At 28.4% G+C, this 18,086-nt stretch overlaps 1 protein-coding gene across 3 annotated transcripts in view; it reads right to left on the bottom strand.

Moving 5' to 3' along the window:
- LOC107448451 (band 4.1-like protein 4A) overlaps positions 1 to 18,086 on the bottom strand; it is a 158,717-nt gene that overhangs the window by 22,862 nt on the left and 117,769 nt on the right. For all 3 annotated transcript variants that reach the window (XM_087165986.1, XM_087165988.1, XM_087165987.1), the window contains exons 3-7: positions 15,628 to 15,670; positions 12,238 to 12,316; positions 6,021 to 6,118; positions 3,168 to 3,288; positions 2,027 to 2,114 (exon numbers count right to left, since the gene is read on the bottom strand). In XM_087165986.1, coding sequence (XP_087022112.1) covers positions 2,027 to 2,114; positions 3,168 to 3,288; positions 6,021 to 6,118; positions 12,238 to 12,316; positions 15,628 to 15,670 — 429 coding nt within the window. The remainder of the gene's footprint in view (positions 1 to 2,026; positions 2,115 to 3,167; positions 3,289 to 6,020; positions 6,119 to 12,237; positions 12,317 to 15,627; positions 15,671 to 18,086) is intronic.

Below are 18,086 nucleotides of genomic sequence, written 5' to 3' on the forward strand. Positions count from 1 at the left end.
TATTTAAGGATTTTTAGCGCAGTGGTTATTTCTAAATGTAAAATTTGAGTGAATTGATTCAATATTTTCAAGGAACAAACTAAAAATAAAGGCCTTTTTAAATTTTTATTTTTCAGGAAACATTCAATCGATTTCGTTTAACTTTCGGATTTCAACATATATTATTAAATGCGTTTTTTTTTAAAATTACGCATTTGTGGAGAGAACGTTAAATTTTTATGCCTAACAATTTAGATGATTTTTCCCCCTCTTTAATAAGTTAAATAATAAAAAATTAAAAAAAAAATTTTATGATTAAATTAAATAATAATTATAAATAGTAAAAAATATATCTTTTGTATTAAAATATGTGTATAAATTATTTATCACAGAATACAAAGATCGCTTGATTTTCGTTATAATATTTAGAGACACTGTGAAATACGCAAAAAGAAAAAAATAACATAAAAGATAAGAAAAAAATCATGTTGAAGATATTCATCTTTCAACTTGCTTTGTGACTAAATTATTAAGAGAACTCTATACCACGAGAAAAATGCTACATGGCAAATTCTATTATTTCTACATTAGTGATTTAAAATTTAAAGTATTAAAAAAAACCGCGTTCAGATAAATCAAGGATAAACCCTTAAGTGTTTTTTTTTCTTCCAATGCCCACTTAATTTACACTCGTCAGTCAGGTATCAGTAGGGCAGATTTGTTGGCCACTCTTTCAGGGACACCATATTAGGTGGATCAACGTTGCTCCCACAGTAAGAACATATAGTACAGAGAATGAAGGAACATTCATGCCTTGTCCGGGATTCGAACCGAGGACCTTTCTGATGTGAGGCCAGCTCTCTGAACCCTTAAGACTTAAATGATGGAAAATTTTTGTCAGAATGCAAACAAATTATGACAGGAATACCTGCCGTAATTAGTCTGCATTATGATATTTTGAAAGAAAAATAATTCAGAATTTTAAGTTTTTTTTTTATTTAGTCTTGGATTACCTCAGATTTATTTTAACATACTTTAAAATTTAAAATACTAATTTGGGTAAAACAGAATTTACAATAAAGTGTTTCTTCCGCAGTATATAGAGTGCTCTTAAGACCATATTTTCACACTTATCTCAGGATCAAAAATACAAAACCATCAAAGAAATTTCCATGTTAATTCAGATAAAGTATGTTATCGCCTGCACTAATTAATGAGCCATATAACGTGAGCTGGATTCCTCAAGCCATTGAAATGTCATATTTCTACGTAAAGATCCGATTACCAGATCAAAAGTTATTACAATGTAAAGTTTTTAGTTTTCGCGAACAGTACAGATACAATGTATCTACATTGTTAAAAAACAGAATTTATCTGTCACCACATTGTAATAATAATTACGTTAGTTATAATTTCTTTTATTAAAAGACAGTGTGGAAACAAAAGCTAAGTATGTATTTATGAAGAAAAAAAAGTATACGAAAAGTTAAATGGTAGTGCCTATGCATGGATCTTCACATTTCACGGCTAAGGTTTTTTTACCTTACCTAATTAAAAATAAGTTATTTTAAATTCTATATGTTTTTGCAAAGATACAATTGTTTTTTTTATTTTCAAAACGTTATTTGCAATCATTCACACTTAAATTGTAGTTGTACCCTGAGGTAAAGTGCCTCATAAAACTGGTAGGATAAAATTTCGCAAGGGGATTCGACTTCGAGGAAACCAGAAAATTGAAGATCACGACAAGCTGAATGATTAAATCTCTAATCTGCAAGGAATATTTATCAAAAGCACTCTGGGTGTATAAAATCACAACAGTCCCTATAGAATGTTATAAATCACATTGTTATATTATTCATCGTAATACTCCCTAATAATGATACATTACGCTTCTTGTATAAAAACTAAATCCATACGAGAACAATAAATGCCCCGGAAAAGTCATAGATGTGTTTCAAAAGCTTTTATACAGCTATCTGATATTCATTTATCATTACAGGATTTATTAGTTGCGCGTGGTATCAAGACAAAAGCCATTACTTACCATCACAGGATGAAGATCAACCCCGTACATATCCAGCCATTTTATTCGATCTAAGAAGCTAAGTTCCGCCACTGCTGGAACTGCACCGCTAAAGAGAAATAGAACAAAAATAAGTTGCTTGTCTTTCCTAAATAGTGGCATTTGGATGACTTCTTTTAGCTTATTGTTTTTAGATTTCTATGATTTATGAAAAAGAAACAGGTTACAAGTTGTCTTACGAATTGTTATTTCACATCAAGGACTTGCGTAGTAATTCTTTTTTTTTTAAAAAGTTGACATTTCATTATGATTAATTCTTCTCTTGAGGGACTGTTTCCAAAACCGGAAGAAAAAATGGATTTATATCAATAATAACAAAAAGGGAGGAGCTTGTGTGCGTCTCTTATAACTCCAAAATCGTTTGTTAAATTTGGACAGTAAGTGCAAGAGGGGATAATTTTATCCAACGGCCCTAAAAATCGTTAAAAAATTTCTAATATACGAGAGAGACGTTTGAAAAATGTATTTTTCTCATTGGAATAGTTAGCCATTGTTGTAAATTAAACTTTAGATGATATTGTTTTTTTTTTCTCCTTCAAATATTTCAAAGATAATATCAGTAGTGTAAGCAAGCTTACAGCTCTATTTAATCAAAAAGGGAGTTTATTCCCCAAGTTCGTTAATATTTTTTTCCTTACATCAGATAAGCTCAATGATGATCTATGTCACTGTGCTAATATCTCTATAAAGTTATCTGAAACCACGTGTTTAATTTGTTTATGGCTACGCTTTTGAAAAGTACTTCCTTAAAATTAAATGACTTAAAATCATTTGCAATTGAAAGAAATTGAAATAAAAAGAAATAAATCATGCACTAAAAAGCCAAAATTAAGGAAGAAATGTACTTATTCATTCAAAGAACCTTAAAAATCGCCAATGATGCCTTTTTTTTTTTGGTAATAGGTGCTACTGGTATTTACAGAAATAATTAAATCTTTCGATCCAATTAATTAAATAAAATAATATATATAATGTATTGAAAAAATTTCTGCTTTCATAAATTTCGGATAGAATTTATAGAAAGATGAGAGGAAAAAGATAATAAAACAGAATTAAAGTTTCCAGGTGTCTAAAGCATACATTGCATGAAAGCAATACTTACCTAAGAGTCTTATGAATGTCAGCTGCTTTTGATTCGAGATCTTTTGTTTGGTTAGAAGAAAAGTTAAATTCAGCTGCGTAGCCTGGTAAATGTCGTCTTGGATCATAATCTCCCAACTCCGCTGTTGATCAATAATCAACAATAAATAAATAAATATAGAAATAGTTTTTAAAATTCTTGTCAATACCTTTTTGATGAAAAATTAGAAATGAAAAATAAATAAAGTCTTACTATAAACAAAAATAAAATGCAATTTTTAAAAGAAAACAAAATTTTCAAATTAAATACTAAACAAACCAGCACAATTACATTTACATTTTATAAGCATTTTCCCTTGTAAAATTGAAGACAAATTTAAGTTTAATTAGTTTCGAGAAAACAAATTTAATTGTTCTTAATTAAATTTAATACTTTCAGGGATATAAAAAATTATGAAATATACCACATGTCTTTATTGGAGCCAGAAAAGTTTTTTATTTGTTAAATAAATATAAACAAAAATATGCACATAAAAAACCATTAATATTTTTTTAATAAAGTTTGAGACAAATTCTTGCATTCTAACAAAATATACATAGATAGAAAGCACACTTACACATTAATATTCTTTAAACGCTTACTAACAAAATAGAACAAAAAAAAAAAAAAAACGAATAGATTTGTATTTTCAAAGCATTTTCTAGTAAAAAAGAAAATAAATTAAGTAAAAATTCGTGAATTATAAACAAAACAATATTTAAGAAAAGAAAATTATAATTGTAAGCATCGTAAAAAAATAGAATTTTAGAATTCTAAACAAATTAAATTTTTTAAAAAAAAATTAGGCTTAATTAATCTTAAATAAAAAAAATACATAAAATAAAAATGTCACGACACAATTAAAATGCGTCTCGATTGGTCTCAATAAAGCTTTTAATTTATTAAATGAAACATTAATTATGAAGTAAAAATTGCTGTCCACAAGAAAAACTTCTCGAAAATAAATATACTATAGACCCCAATACGTTTTAACTCCGTTCCCCTTAAAAGTAAAACTAGAAATAAAATAAAATACACAGCATGAATTTCCACTTAAGATTTTTATTATTGACCGATAAAAGCAATATATTCGTCCAAAAATATAAAGAAAGACCATAAGTTTTCCCCTACCTATTAAGAGTTTTCTTCCCTCTCTTTGGAAAGTTTCAAAAAAAAGAAAAAAAAAGAAATGCGTTCCTTCAAAGACAATAAATAAAAATTCGGTGAAAACCTTTTTCGCCAAAATCATAAGTCATGCTGATTGAGGTGCGCTTTTATTAGTAGATTGTTCACCTTTTCGTATCTAAACGAATACTGCCGTTTCAATGAATGGAGCTGAATTGCTAGCTAAATACAAATAAAGTACGTAACTTTTATTTATTTATTTATTTTTACTTATAAAAAAGAGTAGCAGCAGGGGGTGTGATCAAAGGTTTATGAAAAGTTGCTCGTAAAACCTTCATTCAATAATCCAATTACATAATCAAGGAACTTCGAAAAAAAAATGCATTAATGCATTACCTTATATTTTCATCTTCTTTTTAATTTCTTTCCGCGTTATTTCTGAATCTGCACAATTATGGCCGTATCTATGCTATATTTTTGCCTGACATTGATCCTTTTAAAAATGCTATGCGGGAGGAGAGATAACATTAGGTACCTTAGAAACCGTTAATAAATGGTTGTAATCTTGCTTATATATTTGAAGATTATTCGGTTTTCTATTTAATCTGTATTTTAATTTTAAAATTATTTCTAGAAAAATAGCTTTTTTTTTCCCGGCTTAAATATATTTTTCTAAAGCTTGAATGGGTTTTTTTCCCCTCGAACATTAGTGCCGTGATATAATTTTAAATTTATTTTTTATTCACTCAACATATATATATATATATATATATATATATATATATATATATATATATATATATATATATATATATATATATATATATATATATATATATATATATATATATATATATATATATATATATATATATATATATATAATTATTTTACAACTTATTCGTTAAACTGGGGTTAAAGTGTATAAAAAGAATGTGAATTTTTATATAATTGAAATGAATTTTTTTTCCCTCGAACATTAGTGCCGTGATATAATTTTCAATTTATTTTTCATTCACTCAACATATATATATATATAATTATTTTACAACTTATACGTTAAACTGGGGTTAACGTGTATAAAAAGAATGTTTAGTATATATTTTTAAATACATTTAGTCAACATATTAATTTGCTGAAAATTATTAATCTGCCGATTGGTTCTTATAAATTGGTAAAACTATTTTATATTCAAACATATAAAAAATTTAAAAATCCATTTATTTATAAACTGAAATCTGCCGACCGGACTGTATAGGGGTCAAGGAACTGGCCTTGCATCGGAAAGATTCTCGGTTCGAATCTCGGGCAACGCATGAATGTTCTTTCATTCTCTGTACCATCTATCTGTCCTTAGTGTGTGTGAGCAACGTTGGCCCACCTAATATGGAGCCTCTGAAAGATTGGCCAACAAATCTCTGTAAAATGCCTGAATTGACAAACTGTTAACGTAGGTGGGCATTGTGTGGAAATAAAAAAAAAATAAACTGAATTCTAAATTTTCTTAGAAAAAATTATAAATTACTGAGTAATTATTAATAAATTGTTTATGAATTACGATTATGTAAGGAAATAACGACTAAAACGTCCACTCTCCGGTATAGTGAATTTTTGCAGAGCCTCTTAAATCATCTGAAGTATGAATATTAGCCACTTTTCAGTTACAATATCCTAATCGTCTAAACATTCGAAAATTAATAAAATACTTACACTGTATGGAATAAGCAAAAAGCTCGGCAGCAAGATCATACGTCAACGGCAATCGCCCTTGATAAATGTCTTGCTTGACTTGCAAGAAAAATTGGTACCTAAAAAAATTACAATGAATGAGCGTAATAGTTGCAAATAAAGGATTATTCAAATTTAGACCTTTCTTTTAGAAATTTACTGTAACTCTAACCAGTTCTGTACTTATAGCAAGAAAGGGTGATTCTTACGAAAAATTAATATTCAAGGTTTTTTTTTTTTTTTTTTTTTTTTACTAAATGCTTTGTTATGTTATCATAAATAATGCATCAAAACTCCTTTTCTCATGCACCATACCTCATTTTTTGAGGGAAATGAGGGTGATTTGAGGGGGGGAAATAAGTTTCTTCTACACAAACAAGTGAGACATAGTTAGAGATAAAAATTAATTTTGATTCGATTTTTTTAAAATTAAGTCAACTATTTAAAATCGTGTTATGTGTGATTTAAATAATATAATTTAAACTATTTTATGAACTTTAAAAGTTTAGTTTCATACATAAATCAAAAAACAGTTTTTAAATAAGATAAAACAGTATATAGGATTATAGTAAGTTTATTCTTATTTTTAAAAAAAAATCGCCGCTTCAAAATGTATTTAAAATTGCCTGAGAAGTTTGCGCCAGACAATTTTCTTTTCAATATAAATAGATATAGCAACGATAAATCAATATGCATGCATTAAAAAATAATTTTTCGAAAGATTTATAACATCTTAAAAATGATGTAACTAAAAAAATTATTTCATTATCAACATTAATTAAATATACACATATACGCACGCTGAGTTATTTTAAAATGATTTTACTTTTTGCATTTATTTTTCAGGAAAAGGAGATAGCCTATAAGAATGACTGTACTGAATACAGTTTGTTTATATACTCACAGAAAACTTATGCTACTGATTTATTTCAGGATCGGTTTAAATATTACTGCGAAAATTTTTTAATTGAATTGTTTTAAGTTGAATTTAAAGATATAAAACATTCCATCCTCTCAAAAATAAAGTAATATTTGGATGGTTCCTTTCTGTATTTCCAATGTTTTTCAAATTTTTAAATATTAGGATAGATATTAAATGCGATAATGTAGTAATTTTGAACTCTACTCTGAAGAGAAAGGAACAAAAGGAGAAAATAGCTTTCGTTTTTAATGATAGAAAGAGGAATACTTCATGGCACTTTAAAACAGTCGAAGGAAAATCATGACTTTACTTTAGTAAATCTCATCTTCTATGGGATTTCATTGATAATAAAATAATTTTCTACCAATTACTAGTGTCAGTTTTAAAAGCACAATATTTAATACAATCTTAACCTTTAATCTTTATTATCACATATTTTTTTAAAAAATTAATTTAAACTTCATAATTAATCATTTGAGCATTGTATACATTTTTGCCCACAATGTGTTTCGTTTTAATAACACACACTTGTAACTGCTTAATTTATGACAAACCGAAATCCTTTAAGAATTCACCGCACGAAGCCACTTCGGTCTCATAACAATAATGATTTTACAGGAAGAATGGCAGTAACAACTTCACTTGAAGTTAAAAGAAGATAAATGAGAAAATAAATTGTTATTACGGCATGTTTTCTAGTGTGGGTGAAAAACATATTCTGCTTATTTTTATGTTCTTCATAATATGGAGATGATTTATGGAAGAAGTGTTAAAAAGACAAATAGCATTAAAAATAATCGCTGCTGTTTTTTTTCTTCACGCCTTTATATTTTACCACCTTTTCAAAAATATTGAAAAAACGAACATTTATCTCAAATAGTGTTCATGTCACAATTATTTCTTCATTTGTATTTCCGTTTTTTTTCCAATCAGTCAGTTGAAATTTTATTAATATTAAGCCGAAGGTCTAGTTAACTATCACAGCTAATATATATTTTTAGAATCCGTTCCAAAAATAAAGAATCTAAAATGTATATACTTCACAAACGAGCTGCGATGGCTCAGGGGATAGAGCGTTCGCCTTCCAATGAGGGTTCGAATCCCAGTCGATACAAATTCCGGCTTGCACCGACCACAGTGCTGACGTATAATATCCTCAGTGGTAGACGGATCATGGGTTACAGTCCCTTTGCTGTCAGGTTAACCGTGGAAGGTTATTGTGGTCTTCCTCTCTATGTAACGCAAATGCGGGTTAGCTCCATCAAAAAATCCTCCACGAAGGCAAAATTTCTCCCAATACTCGATCCAGGAGTTCCCTTGTCTTCTGGATTGGGTTCAAAATTACAAGGCTACGGAGTTGAACATTAGTTGTCATAAACCCATAAAATTGGGTCAGCTGTTCAACGACGGGTATGAAACCTCTCTATGAAACGAGTTGCGAATTAGTATTTAAGCGAAGAAGAAATATAAATGCTGTCAGATCCCTATTTAGGAAGACCGGAGAAAAAACATCAAAACTAGTTTTACTACCTTATGAAACTTGGAGGTATTTTTAATAATCATCTTTCAGCTTTCTCTACCACTCAAATAAGATTTGATGTTTTCAATCTCAGTCACTAATCACTGAATTTCGATGACGTTTTTGTTCCACCCCTGAATATTGATTTGCGACTCCTAATGTGAATATCTTTTGACAGGAATTCTAAAAATCTGTATTAAGGGCGATCATTAAGAGAAATCTATTAAATCCAATATGCCCATTACCGTTCGTTAACCGACCCGACAAATATTTGTAAAGACTAAAAGCTTAAAACATAAAAGTTTTAGAGGCATTTTAATATTGCAACGGAAATTAATTATAATTCATAACAATGTTAGTCTGACACACTTTTAACGGGATACAGTTAATGTTTACGGAATTTTAAAAATTTTCTTAGTATAATCAAATTTTTTCCTGCCAAATGTACTTCGGAAGAAAGAACGCGGCTATACGATAAAATTTTTAGAGTATTAGTTTGTCTTGCAGGTATTTTACAAATTTTTATTGTACTCAAATTTAAAACAGTTTTAAAATCAATTGTTAATGAAATTTTAAATGAAATTTTTCATAAAAGTAATTTTTAACAATGATATCCATTGATACTTTCTAATTTCAATTTTAATAATTACAAAATTTAAACGTAATGATAAATATAAAATATTAAGAATAATAAAAAATGATATGATTTTTCAAGTTCTCTAACTTCTTAAGTATATAATATTTGAACTTAGTAAATATTAAAAAAAAAAATTATATTGCTATGTTCTGTTGACACTTACATTTATGTTTATATTGCAATCGCCACGATCCAATATAATTACCACGCGCCGTTATTTACAATCCAATTGTTTATTTAAAAAACGCGTCTCGAGTATAACCTTTAATTATGTGCCGTAATTCGTAACAATAAGATTTACAGTTACTTTGTAATTTCAATGAACACAATGATAAATGTAAAATATTAGAAATAAAAGAAGATGCCATTTTGTAAGTTTTCTACATATTTGAATTTATAAAAAATTGCGAAAAGTTATATTTATATTGTTATGTTATGTTTATACTTACAACTATGTTTATATTTACAATTATGTTTATATTGCAATGGTCACAATTCAATATATTAACCCCGATATATCGATTCACGATATTTACAATCCATTTTCGTAAAAAATTTTTTTTTAAAAAAAGCGTCTCTAACATTACGTTTTTTTACGTATCGTAATTCGTAACAATAATACTTACAGTTCTACACATAGTTATGTTTGATATCAATTTTATAATGCTATCGCCACTTTCATGAATCTAAATTTCGAAACTTTTGTCAATAATAATGAAAATGTTAAATTATAATATTTAATTATGATAGTTAATAAAAGCTTTGCAATAAAGTGTTCCTACTTAAACTATATTAACTGATTTAATCTTCAAACAAAATTCTCGGTGATTTTTAAAATAAACAATCTATTATTTATCCACCTGGATGCGAATAATAAATATCTTTTGTTCAACGCGAAATTCTCTGGAGGTTATGTATTTGGATAATGATAATGCGCAGAAAATTGCCTAGTCGATGTATTTACCTTTTTTGATCAATGTGGAAAAATAAGCATTACAAAACAGAAGTTTAAAACAAAAGGATTACTTCATGCCCAAATACGTAAACAAAGTTAAAGGTACCCCCCCCCCTAGACATCACGACTCATATACTTAGTCATGTAAATTAATTCTGAGCTAAGTTATAATTTCATCGAGTTGGCTTTATTTGGTGTTACTTCTGCCAATGTCCGATACACACTGAGGGTGTATGAACATTCAAAGAGAAAGATTTGAAATTAATTTGTCTGAGTATTCCGGAAGAATTATGGAAGAGGAGGCGTCTGCTATCACGATTTCGCCAGCAGCGCAAGTGCAACACGGAAACCGTGCATTTGACTGAAATTTCTGAAAAAGCTACTGAATGTCTTAACCCCTCTGTCCTTTTAGTCTCTGGAAAGGTAGGGAAAGTCATTCTGCTGTGATTGAAGCAAAGAATTAAATTGCAATAAAAATGTAGGTCAATATAGAGAAGAGGTTAAACCATCGTTTGTTAGGTGATAATTAATAATTTTTTAAATGTGCTTACAAAATAATAGAACGTGACTTTCCAATCAGGACGTGTCAGTTTTGACAATTGCTTAACTGATTATGAAAAGTTTTACATGGCTTTAAAAAAAACAATTACGTCTTATTTAATGACTCATAGAGTTTGATAGAAAAAAATGAAAAAAAGATACACGCAAATTTTATTGTGATGCAAATCATCATTTTTGACTGTAAATTATAGTGTATACTGTATTAAAAAAGCTCAAGTAAAAGCATATAAAATGTTCCTTTTGTTTATACATCAGCTTTGGTTCGAAAAGAAAATTTCGAATCTTTTGAAAATCTTGAAGAAAAAAAAACGGTCAAGCTAGATCATGCTTATACATACGATTTTAAGATTTCACTTAATTAATTTGAAAAATTTTAGATGTATCCAAGTTATTATTCGTAGTGTTGCATATACATTCAATATGGTTACGATAAATTCTATCGACCCACTAGTTTGTCCTCATAAAATTTCGTTCATACGATTTTTGTCCTTAATACTCATCTACTAAGATTTATAAATATTGTAAATGTACAGTACGCCAACTTACTTTGAGTTTACATACCTTATGTCCAATAGCAGAGTTAAATAAAACATACTTGATTGTAAGTAATTAGTTCCTCTTCATTGTGATACGCATTTGCAATTACCGATTGCTATTTTAATCGTGATTATAAGCAATTACAATTGTAATCATTATAACAATTATTTTAACTACTATTACAAATGATGATAATTAAATATAATCTTGATCACATTATAATTTTGATTACAAGTAATCGTATTATCTTAATTAGAGAGAAATTGATTACTGTAAATAATTCCATTTTACGAATTGTAATAGGTTAATTGCAATTCACTTGTATAATGAAAACGTAATTAGTTTTATTCAAAATACTCGCCACCAAGGTTTTGTTATTGTCTTCTGAGATGGGCTCAAATTTATCAATAAAGCTAATGAAATGCCATATTTCACCATTCAGATCAACTATACATTAACGATAATGAAACGAAGTAAAAAGGAACTAAGAAAAGACATATAAAGCACTGTTTGTATTTTTTATACATGGAGCCGGTTACATAATAAGTAAGCACTTAAGATTAAAAATTTGTGATTTTCTTATTTGTTGCAGACAAGCAATACGCAATACTTACGTTAAAAATTGAATTCGTTTTATCGTCAAGAATCTCTTGCAAATTTCAATAAACAAAAAAAATTTGGTTGAAAAGTTAAACTTTTAAAAAAACAGATTTAGGTAAGCAAAAAGAAGCTTCGATTTACTTATTTTTTGCTGAAATGAATGGAGAAGGTCCGAAATTACCAAAAACATGCTTAATGTCAAACCTGAACTAAGTATTAAAAAATGTAATTATAATTACTTTTACGCATGTAAATAAGTCCATAGGATTTATTTTTTTGAAATTGAAATCTAATATAAAATAAGGCATGCTAAATAACTTCTTAGGAGTAATTTGGTTACCATTATTTACGAAATTGTTACTATTTATGATTATTTATTCAAAATAAATATCTCTGTGAAGCATTTAGTTTTATACAGTTTTATAGCAAAAAACGAAATATTACTCTAAACAAAAATAAACATTTTACCTAGTTATTTCTTCTAAAAGTTTGCAAGGGTCAGAAGCATAGAACTTGACGCCAAAATAAAGAGTAAAAGTTTCCATTCCTATAAAAAAATATAAAAAAGTAACATCAGTGAAAAATAGAACAATCAAAAAACTGCTATCAAAACAAAAGCAAGACAACGATACAGAAAAATAAAGATAAATCTATAAAGAGTATTTTTGCTACACAAAAATAACTTCCCGTTTCCCGGAGGCCTCGTTTGCCCCTGATACTGATTTATAAACTCATTCAAACAGGAATAGAGAATAAAATCCCCAGATACATAAGAAAATGAAGCGTCCAGTCCCCTATGACTAATTTCGAGAAACATGGAAAAAATTAACTCGGAAGTAAAATCATAAATCTCACATACTAAGCTGCAGATCATTTCGCACAGGGAGTTCCTTCTTAGTTTTTGAAATTTATATCGTTTGCTAAGTTTTTAATCGATATAGTTTTCAATCGAATTCCGTGATGGAATAAATTCGAATGCACTTAAGCATCAAAGGAATTAATTGGATAGAAGTGATGACAATTTCATTTCATTTCTGTTTAGAGTCTTGAGAAGCCTAGTTTTAACGATAACAACAAAATTTGAAGTGATTATTGTTATGGAAAATAAAAACTTTCTATGTAGTTTCTCGGAAACTATGTTTTCCTACTTAAAAATAGGATATTGTTAATTATTATTAATAATGGAAATATTTTAATATTATTCAGGTCTTGTAAATAATGGCTTCGTGGCTTTTACCATAACAGACTTCGCATTATTTCGCATTATTCTGTTCAGCGAGAACTGAGAGTGAATTTAATTAAGGTTTGCTGTTTATCACCAACTTTACCTCATCTGTTAGTTCCTTACTGAGTCGTCAGTTCTTTTCTTTCTTACTATTAGACAGCTTAGTGCTAGTTGCCAAAATTTTGGCATCAATTAGCCAAAGGTAATGCCAATTGCTTACATTTGCTATTAGTTCTCGCTGAATAGAATATACAAGAAGAATTAACCAGAATTGTCTCCAAATCAGAAGAAGAATTGACTAAAATAAACTCAAACCAGAAGAATAATTTGCTGGAATGGACTCCAAACCAGAAGAAGAATTTACCACTATAAAATCCAACATTTTACAAGTGTGGTTCTACAGTCTTCGGAGGATTCTTTAATTTAAAAAAGTAAAAAGTGTGTGAAGAAAAATCAAATATATATTTAATAGGAGGGTTTTTAAAGACTTTGCGCCGCCAAGGCAATTGTCTTTACTTTTTCCTTCTTTCTTTTTCTTCGCCTATGAAGACACAGTTTCATGAAAATACTTAGTTTCTTATTCCTTCTGAATTTATTATTTTTAAATTCTTTCAACACAGTTAATAATCAGAGTCTGATGAAAGTATGTTTCCCTTCTATTTGTATTTTGAAAAACGCTGAAACATATATCAAATCGAGGGGGACCTTGTTTGGTTAAAATAAATTGGACAGGATAATAACTATGACAATCTTTTCTAACAATGCTGTTTACTTATATGTGTATGGGAAGGTAGCTGACCCCTGTTGCGAACGATGCAAAAGGCAAATGTTATTTTATTTATTTATTTGTATTTCTAGGTTCGTTATAACTTGTTTGATCTTCGAATTTAGCTTGTCGAATTCATTTCTATTCATTTTGAATTACACACATATTCTTTTTTATTTCTGCGATCCTTATTTGTAAAAATAAATCAGGGATGTAGTTAAATAATTTTTTTTTTCTAAAACAACAAGTTTTTATTTTTTATTACTTGGGTGTATTCGTTTATTACAAAAAGTTTCTGAATTTTTGGTGTACATCATAGATTGGAAGATAAATCTGAAATTCACCTGAAGAAAGAAAAAATCGTTAACCTTGGTCAGTAAAAATAAAAGTACATCCATTACTTGAAGAGTCCAGCGTGTAAGGAAGAGATTGATGGTAGACAGAACAAGTGCAAAGGTGGTTTAGAAAAAAATAATAATAAAAACAGTTCTTTCTGAATTATTTGAGAGAACATTTCCTTATTTACTTAATATCACAATCCATCCTTTTAGCAAATCGCATTCTTTTGATAACATAATTAAATGTTATTTATAATACTATTGATGAAATAATATAAACTTGCTTACTTTAAATAGGATTACATAGATTTTTTTTTATTACAAATAAAAAATATACATCCCAATTATTGATTTAATCTATTTCTGAGAAACGTTTAACATTCTTGTTTGGAATCGAGGAAAAAAAAAGCTGGTTGGAAGGAAGTTTTTTTAGTTATGTAAACCTACGTATGTCTGGAAAAGGAGAATCTTGACTTTAGTTGATGTCATTGATCAGAATGAGTAATTTAATATTTTTCTTTGCTGTGCTGACCATAATTTGTTTGTTACTTTATAAATTTATTTAATACAATGTCAGTTTCTAGATTTTTTATATTCTCTCTTATTTTATGCTGAGTTATTTTGGGAAATGTTCAGTTAGAATTTGAAAAGCATATTATTATAGCTTCGTATAGCAGTAGCATCCGTTGCTAAAATAATTATTGATTTCGGAAATGAATAAATGAAGAAAAGTAAACTTTTTTGAACATTTTAAAACTATTTTAATAATAATTGTGCTTCATCTAAAATCAATGTCTAATTATAATTTTTTTTTTTTTTTTTTTTTTTTTTTAATATTTATGTTTTCTAAATCAATAAATGATTGTTTGACAATATGTTGAAATTTTTATCTCGCGCACACATCTGCAGATTCCATGGACATGAAACGTCATGTCCGTGGAAATGATGGTTACGTCTGTGGACATATTCATCTCATGTCTTTAACTTTATTAATTTGTGTATACACAGTGAAAACTCCGGATTAAATTACCGTGAAAGGTACCAGCACTCAGGGTGAAAATCCACTTCTACCGGAACATGTTAAGAAACAAAAAATCTGATATATCGTAATTTTTAAAGTAAATTCCGTAAATTTTTTATGGTAAAATAAATGGATTTTACAGATGATGCACAAAAAGTGCCGGTACTTTATACCATAATTCGATTCGGATTTTTTTACAGTGTACGATCTGAATTACTGCAACAGAGCAATTACCTAAGCTTTGATATCTCTAAAAAATTAACTTTATTCAAGAATTTGAAGAAAAAAAAACATCGCTGAAAATTCTTTTTTTTTTCTTCTTCTTTTTTTTAGGAAAATGATCTACATAAATTTGAACATTTATATTGAACTTTCATTTGGCGTTTTTTTTCAGGAGAAAATCCCTGGATACAAAAATAAAATCGAAAATTTCTACTGTTGAAAATTGCTGTTTCATATACAACACATTAAACTCAAAATTGTTGTAAATTAAACAAAAATTCCGTACCTTTCATCTGCTTCACTATAAATTTGTTTGGATCCAACCATTGCTACAAAGAGAAGAAGAAAAAAACATAAACAATGTATACATTATTAATTACATAAATTATTCATAAAAAAAGACAATTTAAAACGCCATTTATTACACATTTTTGCTTCGTATGAATTACGATGAAATTCATTAAAACTTGTGTACCTATTTATGTCTTACAAGTTATAATGATTGTCTACTAAAATAAACTCAATGGCGCGACATCCCATAGAGGGCCAAGGCCTACTGCTCCCACCTCAGTTTTTTTGACCTTGGGTAGATGTTCCGGTTAAGTGGTCAGCCGAACGCGGAACCCCCAGTTTTTAGTCCCAATGTTTGGTACTCATTTTATCGACCCACTGAAGGGATCAAACCCAAGACCTGTTTCACGAGAACACTACTGCTCAGCCATCTGGCATCAATAATAATTGTCTACTAAGATTAATATGTTTTTCCCTTTTTATTACACAGTTTAATAGTGAAAGGAATTCATATCAAACTGTAAGTAAATATTTTCAAATGTTAAAACACATTAGCTGAGCATTATATACGAAACTATCTACGAAATTTATGTTAATACAGTTTACGGTTAATTTAATTCATTCAATTTAATATTCAAAAAATATACTACAGTGTAATACAATTAGATAAAAAAAATATTGTTCAATGTTTAACTATAAATTCAATTCTTACATAATACATTACAGTTATCATACATTCAATAAAATTGAATTTGCAACAAGAAATATTGTAAATTAATAATGATTTGAAAATGGATAGCTAAACTTATTTTAATATTCTCTGCGTACAAGGATAGTTTTGACCATAAAATTAAAAAAATTTCTCATTAAACCTATTGATAATAATTCTTGGATACTCCTTACACTAGAAAAGAAACATTGGTGTGTTGATTTTTGAAATATAACTCTTAACTAAGAAGACATTTAATGATTCAGACTGCTTAAAATGAGGCGAATCACATATTCGCTAGGTAAGTATCCAAAATATTTGTTATATTCGATTCCATGTTTATTTACTACATAAATATTAAGTTGATAAATTAATATTTATTTGATGTTTGTAAAATTCGAAAGAGTTGGAATGGAAAAAACATCAATGCATGCAATGTACGTGTATATTAGGCATTAACCTTTTTAAAAAAAAGGAAATACTGGGCAATGGGCATCACGCACTATTCCGTCTATTGTCAATAATAAAAGGCAATTATTAATAGCAACGACATCTAATGGTAAATGTGGTAAAAATAAATATTAGTATTCATTATCATGGAGTGAGTATTCCCGAAATTGACTTTTTACGGCTAATGGTCATTGCCTTTTATAAAACAGTATATATTTGTCCAGTATTTCTACACTCTTATTTTTTCTTTTTATAATATTGAGGGCGATTGCTCGGTTTAGACTAAATAATGGTATTTCACAAATACTGACTTTCACCAAAATATGAAATTATCGCTACATAATAATTTTGATCTTTCACAGCAACACATCTAAGCGATATATGTGTAAGGGGGACCGGAAAGTAAGGTCGTTTCGGCGCATTAAGCATTCGTTAGTCTTAGAAACCAATTCAATTTTTTCGATCCGGCATTGAAAGGTTGTTGCTAACGAGGGTGAATACATTATTGATTAAAAATAAAATCTTGATAATAAATATCAAATGCACCGAAAGGACATTACTTTCTGGTTCCCCTAATACTATTTTAAACCTAACTTTTTTTTCTTCCTTTCTGCTTTATTCTACGCTTTCGTTGATTTAATAACTCAAATCCAATATGTGTTGCTTAAATTTTATTAGTATTTTTTATTTATTTATTACAAATTGGCTTGCATTCATCAAATATATGATATAGTCTGAAGACCAATTTAAATTTCTTTATCTATCATGAGGTATATCTTTTCCATTCCTTCAGACTTTCTTATCCAATTCTGGTCGTAGAGTTACGTGAGTTGACAACAATTTTATTTCATTGCGAAACTAAGTTCTTTTTCTAAGACACATCCTAACAAAATATGAAATCGGTGTAGAAAAAAATATCTTATCTCTATTTCCAAATGTCGAGTCCATTTCACTTGATAGTGAACTTGCGTCCTTCGTTTTCTCTCCTACGCTTAAAAGAAATTATGGATCTCTTCATGATCCAAAAAGCCAGTTGCGAAACATAAAAGTGGCAATTTTTTTGCGCTTGTTCACTCGTAATGGCAGTTGGGCAACCATATTTTAAAATGAACAGTAACTCAGACATCGTTACCTGTTGTCTTTGAGACACCCACTTTTCTATCGATTACAACTGGAAATCTTTTGCTCCTTTAAAATATCTTTTCATAAAATCCATTTTAATAAATATCTTTTAACTCATCTCTTTGATAAGTTTATGATTATTATTTGAGAAAAAAAAATGCTTCGTTACCAAT

The sequence above is a fragment of the Parasteatoda tepidariorum genome, chromosome 6 (genome assembly GCF_982258835.1).
Source record: "Parasteatoda tepidariorum strain Cologne lab strain chromosome 6, Ptep-v5.0, whole genome shotgun sequence".
Lineage (NCBI taxonomy): Eukaryota > Metazoa > Arthropoda > Arachnida > Araneae > Theridiidae > Parasteatoda > Parasteatoda tepidariorum.